Source organism: Erythranthe guttata, chromosome 14 (genome assembly GCF_056151865.1).
Source record: "Erythranthe guttata isolate IM_541 chromosome 14, IM_541, whole genome shotgun sequence".
NCBI lineage: Eukaryota > Viridiplantae > Streptophyta > Magnoliopsida > Lamiales > Phrymaceae > Erythranthe > Erythranthe guttata.
In genome coordinates this window covers 22,415,489-22,424,214 of record NC_142546.1, presented here as the reverse complement: position 1 = coordinate 22,424,214, position 8,726 = coordinate 22,415,489, and the positions used below count along the sequence as shown (strand labels likewise).

At 35.1% G+C, this 8,726-nt stretch overlaps 1 protein-coding gene across 2 annotated transcripts; it reads left to right on the top strand.

Annotated features, from left to right (window-relative positions):
* Positions 1-498: 498 nt before the first annotated feature.
* LOC105958720 (phosphatidate cytidylyltransferase family protein) lies at positions 499-7,329 on the top strand. Of its 2 annotated transcripts, none has more exons than XM_088813093.1 (14): positions 499-980; positions 1,744-1,856; positions 2,859-3,041; positions 3,262-3,366; positions 3,577-3,647; positions 3,736-3,804; positions 3,908-4,122; positions 4,730-4,919; positions 5,010-5,075; positions 5,891-5,979; positions 6,080-6,194; positions 6,377-6,428; positions 6,515-6,615; positions 6,867-7,329. In XM_088813093.1, the coding sequence occupies exons 1-14, from the start codon at positions 784-786 to the stop codon at positions 6,978-6,980; spliced, it is 1,680 nt and encodes a 559-aa protein (XP_088669219.1). In that variant the 5' UTR covers positions 499-783; the 3' UTR covers positions 6,981-7,329. The 2 variants fall into 2 exon arrangements, with proteins under 2 accessions (XP_088669219.1, XP_088669220.1); XM_088813094.1 differs by having other exon boundaries at positions 519-980; positions 6,515-6,599.
* The last annotated feature ends 1,397 nt before the right edge of the window (positions 7,330-8,726 follow it).

Below are 8,726 nucleotides of genomic sequence, written 5' to 3'. Positions count from 1 at the left end.
GCGCGTGACCCAGTGATGATGTGGCGGGCGGGGGCAAAGCTGGAAAACATATTAGCTCAAAATGGGTGTGGACTTTTCTCAAATGGACTGAAATATTTTGGATATCTTTCCATTAAAAAAAGTAATGATGGGGTTTCTTCAAAGAACCCCTAATATCTAATACTCCATCTGTTCCACAATAACTGTCTTTTTTTTAAAATATTTTCGTTCCATATTATCTGTCACTTTAGATTTCCAATACTGCATTAAATGCATTTTTCCTGTTTTAACCTTATTAATGAAACTCTATTCATTAATTTTCTCTTATAAATCATTAAATAATAAATGTTGTTTTAGTCATTTTTATATGATTTTTCTAAAATCAAGATATATTTATTGAGTTTCTTAATTTTTGTGAAAAGTGAAAAGTGACAATTATTTAGGGATGAAGTATAATATAAAAATAATATATTAAAAAATAATTAATTCAAAAACTAGATACCGGCTACGAGAAATTATATTCCATTTCGATTATAAACTGACCGAGCGATCCTGTTTTCAATTCGGGCACACAGTTCCGTAAAATTCAACGGCTGCGACTATAAAAACGTCGACCGAGACTTTTCCCCCGCGCCCAAACTCAACCCCGATCCTTCCCCGACACCCTCCACGGCTCCACCCCCACCCCAACAAACCCCACCCCCAACAAACCCCTGTAACATTTCCAACTCAAAAGAACAAGCAATTTGGTTCTGGATTGCCATTCTCTCCTTGGCGCGAAACCAAATCGCCGAGGGGGAAGCCATGTCGATTTCTCTGTTGCAGCAGCTAAACGGCGAGAGATCGGTGGTATTGCTCTTTGTAATTCAAATTCTCTTCTCCACCTCTCTCTCTCTCATCCCCGAAGCCGTTTCCCTCTCTCTACTCTCCCTTTTTGCTCTCTGCGTTGAGATCTCCGCCGACGATGCGTCCAATCCACTCGGCCATTTCTTCAAAGCCAGGTTAAATTGAGTTATTTCATTCCCTTTGGATCATTTTTTTTGTTCAATTTTAGATGGAAAATGTTTTATCTCTTTGCTTTTAATGTAATATTTGGTTGGTGGAGTTGGTTGCGATTTGTTTTGTGGAAGGCTTTGATGATTTGGTTATAGTCATGCATAACTGAATTATGATCATGTTGTTTCGTTGGTGTTTGTTTGAAGAATTGAGGAGTTTATTCCAGTGCTTTTTTCCCCATCTCTAAGTGTGTTTTGTGCACTCTGTCAATTTTAAACTGCGTGAGCAGTTGTTGATTTTTGTGGTAATCTTACGACCTTCTCTCTTTCCCAAACGATCTGCTCAGGGGCATCAAATTGATTTAGGACGGCAAAATAGCTATTTGATTAGGGGAAGGATTGTTAATGGACATAGATGGAAATGTTTTAAGGAAAGTAGGGGAAAATAAGGGTTTTCGGACTCAAATACGACCGTTGTCTTTAATTTTTTTAACACTTTCGTGCTGCATCAGGATTTTACCATTGTTGGTGAACATTAAATTTGTTATAAAAATTTCAACATAACTGTGACGTGAGTGCTTAGATTTTTATGGGAATTGCCTGGGTTTTTTGTCATATTATAATGAATGTAAACTGGCAGTTTGATGGATTTTCATATTATATTTGTTGACGTTAGACTACTCGAAAGTTTGAATTCCGCTGGATCGTTTTCAAAAGCTTCTGTGTTAATTTTTATTGGAAATAATGATTTGGATAAATGTATGTATAGGCCTGGAGCTTCATCTGGAGTTCTACTGGGTGCAGTAACCGTGCCTAGCCTCCTGGTCTCAAGGTTGATACAGACTCTTAGGGAAGAGTCAATAAATGAAGTTGGAACTGAAGGTACCCTCTTATTTATTTGAAATTCATTTTTATTTCCGACTTTTTCTTGTCTATCAGGAGTCCTATGTAGTGTCGCAATATTTCTTGTTCTTGCAGCGAAGGCTGTTAAATACATAATATGTAAAAGAAGAGGAGACAGGAGAAGCGAAAAAAGACTACATTTCATTTGAAACTTGCAATGGAATGGTGTCCGTGTTTTATTTTTAATTCTTGTAAAGGAAGGATGGCAACATGATAATTGCCTATTTGTGCTGATTGATTTTATTTTTATCTTTCTTGAACTATGCGATCTCAAGAAACTTGTTCCTAGTTATGGTTGAGTCCAATTACACTTGCTATCAAGTTTGTTAAAAGAAATGAATCAGTGATCTTAGGTATTTTATTATCATGTAGAAGTTGTATTTGAGCTTAGACCTTATTATTATAATTTTTTTGGTGGGGGTGGGGGAGGGAAGATTTAACCTGACCTTGTGAGTTTTGACGCTTCTGTCTTGCACTGTTTTTTATGTTTTTGGAGATTGAACTTTTGTAGCTTATAGACAATGACCTTTGCTCACCTAGATTGCAATTTAACAAACAATCCTTTCATATCTTCTTTATGTAATGCATATTTCAAGTTGGTTTACTCATGAATGTTGCTTTTTACTGTTATGTTTTCTGTCCTAGGAAAAACTTATAAATGGTAAAATGCCAAATTATTTTAGCAAACGAACTAGTTTCTGGTATGCTAAGTAGTCTCAACTCCATATGTTTCAGGTTGTATTGCTACCAGTACATTGTTGCCTTATATTTCAGTTATGGATATAAGCAGTTTCTTTTGGTGTGTTTTTTTTTTTTTTTGTTAGTTTTGTACCATCTATGCAGATGTCTTACACATACTGCTGGTTGCCCCTATTTCTACTTTCAACATTATGAATACTTTGCTCTGCCTTTCTCTAATTAATGTGATTAGTTGCATTTTATCTCCTAACCGATTCTGTATTTTGTTATTGTGTTTCATAGGCATAGAATATCTCAAGTTGCAATATTGGGCTGCATTTGCAAGTTGTTTCGCCGTGCTAATTTTCCTTTCCACTGTGTGTCGGTGGCAGAGAAAGGATAGTGATTCCATCTGTTCTCTCTCCAATTGTAATCGAAGATATGGTTTCATTTTCACAATCTTGCTTGTAGGATCATTATATGGGGGTAAGTGAGCAAGTCTTCCATTATCATGCTTATTCAGTTATTCCTGTATTTACTGAATCATTTGGAGGACGGGGACTGTGGATTTCATTTTGGACTTGGAAAACTGATTTTTATTTTTTGTTAACATCTTTTCATGATAATGCACATCTGTTTAGTCAGAAAACTACAGGATATGCATGCCTTACTCTTATATTCTTTTCAAATTTCTGCTTTTTTGCAGGGTGGTTTTTATCCTTGATGTCACTATGGGTGCTCAGTCATGGATTGGCAGCAGTTTTGTTAATAGTGAAGATCCTTCACATGTTTCCTGCATGTGCTTCCATTGGTAAATTTTGTTACTTTTCTGGCTCCATTACCTGTTGAAATGGATTTGTATCTTTATAGCGATAGAAAATAAATAACAAAAATAGCTCCTCAAATCTGTTGTATGATTTGCATGCTTCGATTTAATTCAGTTATTTTGTGTGTGTGTGTGTGTGTAAGAGGGAGATATGACTTTCTATTCGTCAGCACTTGTATATGCTTCTATTTTCAGGAGAATCTCTTCTAGTGGCTTCTGGCATTGTTATCTATTTTGGCGACATGGTAGCATGTACTGCTGCAAAAGTTGGTTTCCATGCCTTCAATTTTCCTAATGTATTACAAGATGAGTAAGTATCTTCTTTTTGGCTGATCAAAGTCTGTTATTGAGCAGATCTCTAGTTCAAAGGCACTCCTTGTACAAATTGGGATTAATAGAAGCGAAATAAGCACCATTATTCAGGTTTTGCTCTCAAAAAGTCTGTTAGCAATAGCTATTCTAGGAAATCACTAAAATACATTTAAGCCATTTATTGGTAATTTTATTTATTGCCTATTTCATGCAGGGAGTTGTTTTCGGCCTCCTCCTTTTTCCAGTGTTCTATAAATATGTTCTTCGAACATTGGAATACTTTGTCAGCCTGCTAAGGAATGGGGGTTTGGAGAACAATGAGATGAAAAGATCCCTTGTTTTCTATGCTTCACTCGCTTTTATGCTGCTTGTTGTTGTCCCGTCATGGATGCAATTTGTACATCCTTTTCACGTGCATCCGTTGTTATGGTATATGTTATCCTCAAATTTTGGGTTCATTATCTTTTCTATTTCTGCAATTGAATTTTTAGAGGAAGCATGCATTTACTTGTGAAAGATTGTGTGATTAAGAAGATTTAATAAACATAGAGTGTTTAGTGGTTGTAATGAGTGTTCATATCGTTATCATAACCAATATCCTGAGATTTGGGTCCACTTCCTTCGGGAAGGAGTAATGATCAATTTCTTTTGATAGCACTAGATCATTGTCAACCTTATGTTGAGAATCTCTCTATCTATGAATGTAAAAATTCGCTATAGAAAACATGATGCATGGCCGTTCTGCTCGTCTGAACTTTCGAAAAAATTCGATGAGAAAAGGTTTGAAAGGCTTTGTAGAATTTCTCATAATGCAATATAATAACATGAAGAAACACATGATGGAACGTGGTCAATACCTGAAATTTTCAAGTTGCTTGCGCTGATTTGCAGTTATAGTTTTCAGGAAAAGCTCCCAGTATCTTTGCTGACTATATACTATTTTCTCTTAATAGAATTAGCAAATGATATACATTTTTTTTAATCTTCTGTATTAGCTTATATTTTGACATTTTGTCCTCCATATTCTTGTTCTCAGGGTATTTGATTTTGTTTTGTCGGAACCACTTAAGAGACTGACATTATGTATCTATTGGCTGGTCATCATATATGTATCTGTTGGACGATTTTACAATATTTCAAAGAATAGTAAGACCGAGAGGATACTTCTACGCAAGTACTATCATCTGATGGCTGTCTCAATTTTCGTTCCTGCCCTTATATTCCAGGTACTTTGAGATGTAAAGTTAGATTTGTGGGTCCTGCCTGTAATTCTCGTTGCATCTAGTGAATTGTACTAACAGTTCATTTATTTGCAGCCAAAGTTTCTTGATCTTGCTTTTGGTGCAGCTTTGGCAGTGTTTCTCTTGTTGGAAATTATACGAGTAAGTCATGTGAAATAAAGTTGCTTTCTCTCAAATGTTTTACACCATTTTTTGCCTACATCAAATTTCGACAATTTCGTGGAATTGTATTAGTAGAATAGCGGCAATCTACTGAAATATCTACTAGTAGCTAATATTGATTTTTCTACTTGTAGGAAACTGAAATTTCATGCTTTCCAGTTCCTACTTTTCAACACTGATTCTAGTATATAATTACATCTAAATAAACCATTTATTGCACTATTTAGCTGAAGATAAGATAACAATCAGTGGCAAAGCAGTCATGTTACTCTCCATAAAAATAGAATCTTATTTTAACATTTCCAAGATCTTTCTGATCTGGACATGTTTGCAGTGCAGTTATGGGGTAATATGCATGATAAGACTTAATAAAGACATATTTGAATCCTTTTGCTTGTTTGAATGGGGCATTAAAATTTTTGGTTTCCTTTCACCGTTCGAGCATTTTTCATTTCTCTTCTGGAGTAAATAAAATCAACAAGATAGAAGTCATGTAACAAAATGGAGGAATCAAGAGAGATCATCTCATGTAGGAAGTGCAGGGTAGAACTTGTCTTTCCTCAATCACCCCTTTCTTAAACAGAATGGCAAGAGTCCCCTGGCTTCTGTTGTGTCAATAATACATTTGTGGTTTATTCTGTCAGTTTGCTTCTTTTTGTGTCGATAATGCTTTTGTGGTTTACGATGTTATTTTGCTTCTTTTTATGTCAATGGTGCTTTTTCCTTTTATGGTTTATTATTCTATTTATGGCATGTTTATTGGGCTCTAAAATAATTTTGCTTTTCCTGGTTAGATATGGAAAATCTGGCCATTAGGTCATCTAGTCCACCAATTCATGAATGCCTTTACGGACCATCGTGATTCGGATCTTCTTGTTGTCAGGTACGTGATTCTTCCCTTATTGCTTTTCATATTATTTATTTATGCCTGGTCTTTCCACAAATCCCTTTTTGATAATTCCCTCCATTTATTCATTGTGCAGCCATTTTTCACTGTTATTGGGATGCGCAATTCCAATTTGGCTGTCCTCTGGTTTTACTGATCGACCACTTGCCCCTTTTGCTGGAATTTTGAGCCTTGGTATTGGAGATACAATGGTAATTTTCTGCTTGCCTTTTTCTGGCAATTTATTCATTGTTGCCATAGTTCTTGATATGATGTCGGTGCAAATTTTGATGCTTCAGAATGCTTTATATTTCACTTACTAAAAAGCACATATCCTTGTGACTGCCACGCCTCATCTGCTTGTACTAATTATTCGATTATTTGTCTATATCAGGCATCAATGGTAGGTCACAAATACGGAGTCCTTCGCTGGAGTAAAGCTGGCAGTAATTCTTTTACTTTTTCCCTTTCATTTATCTTTCATTCACCTTGTTATTTAATTTATGTAAGTTTTGCAATTTCTCTTATCCAGAGAAAACAATAGAAGGCACTGCTGCTGGCATTACCTCTGTTCTTGCTGCATGTTTTGTTCTACTTCCACTTCTAGCGGCAACTGGGTACATTTTCACTATGGTCTCTCTCTCTCTCTCTCTCTCTCTCTCTCTCTCTCTCTCTCTCTCTCTCTCTCTCTCTCTCTCTCTCTCTCTCTCTCTCTCTCTCTCTCTCTCTCTCTCTCTCTCTCTCTCTCTCTCTCTCTCTCTCTCTCTCTCTCTCTCTCTCTCTCTCATGTGTGTGTGTGTGTGTGTGTGTGTGTGTGTGTGTGTGTGTTCTGAGAGATATTGATGGTAATGTGTTATTCTGATGTTGAATTTATGTATTTGCAGCACTGGATTTCCTTGATAGTAGCAGTGACCACCAGCGGTCTGTTGGAGGCGTACACGGCACAGCTTGATAATGCCTTCATACCTCTTATTTTCTACAGCTTACTCTGTTTATAATACGCCACTCACTCTACACCGACATAAAAATAGTCTGTTTTGATTAGTCTGAGTATACATACTTCATCTGTCATTCTGTTCATCAAACTTGTCGTTGTGAATATTACTGACATAACATGTAACATAGTCAGCCATACATAAACAGCAATAGGATATGAAAATCCCTCAATCTCGACCATCTTTCATCTTGTAATAATGCTTCCATGTAATAGGATGAAGCCGGAAATTTGGAGGATCGTAACGTAAAACGTAGTAGCGAGCATATAGCAGCTGAGAAATCGTGCACTTGGTGGATCTTCTGAAATTTTGGTTTTGACATTCTAACAATTAACTTGCAGCTGTTTGACTTCTTGTGCTTGCAGATATTTCAATTAAATTTTGCATGGTTGGTTACATCCGGTAAGTGCATTACTGCTTTCTAATACTTCTTCCTAAAGTCATTCCAATTTTACTTCTTTTTCTTCCTAATTAATGTTGTATCATGGGGCTTTTATTTGTTATATATATATATATATATATATATATATATATATATATATATATATATATATATATATATATATATATATATATATATATATATATAACAAATAAAATATACATTACTGGATGCATATTATATAATTTGACGAGGTCAATATATAGTGGTTATTTCTATGCTACACCCGGTAAAGGCTACACCGGGTGATTTTTTACCGTTGATCTACACGCACCAATGTGGGTGTGTGGGTGTTTCTGTGTATAGGGGTGCAAGTTGGAACGGAAATTCCAATTTCCGCCGGTTCCGATCCGAAAAGTTCCGATTTTGGAACAACTTATTTCATTCCGACTTCCGAAATTCCGATTTCCGAATTTTTCCGATTTTTTTGGATTGGAATTGGAATTATATAAAATAAATTTGGAATTTCCGATTTCCGATCCGATTTGATTTCCGAAATTAATTCCGAAAAATTCCGATTTTTTTCCGAAAAATTCCAATTTTTTTCCGAAAAATTCACCTATAATACTTATTTTTTTTTCGAAAAATACACCTATAAGTTTGGTTTTAGGATTTTGACATAATGAATTGTTGTTAGAAGTTTTATTAGATATTATGTTGTGTTTATTTTTATTTATTTTTTGAACTGAAATTTAGTAGTTATTAATTTTATTTTTATTGACGTGGACGTTTCTTATTTTTGAAAAACTATGAACATTTTAGAAAATTTTCGCTAAGTTTTGAAAAATTTAAGCTTATGTGAATTCCGATTTTTTCTGAAATTCAGAAATTTCTGGGTCTTTTGGAATTGGAATGAATTTTTAGATTCCGAAAATTTTGGAATTGGAATTGGAATTGATTTTGTACTTCCGAATTTTTTTGGAAATTTTCCGAAAAGGCTAATTCCGATCCGATCCATCCGACTTGCACCCGACTGTGTATATGAATGGTAAAGATCTACCCGGTGTAGCATAGAATAGACGACAACATATTAAGTACAATTACATGTACGAATCAGCTTGTAATCTAAATAATGATTCTAATCACGTGACACAAAGCTTATCCAAAATGAAAGTGATATAGTTGTTCAGTGTGTACCTAATAATTCTCATATTTCTTGGATATATATTGGAGAATAATTATAAAAAGAAACCTGGTAGTTGTCATTAAATCCGAATAAAATAAAATAGAAGAAATGAAAAAAAATGAAGGCGTATACAAGTGTGCCATGTTAGTTCTGCTGGTGCAAATAGACAGGTCGTCCTAGC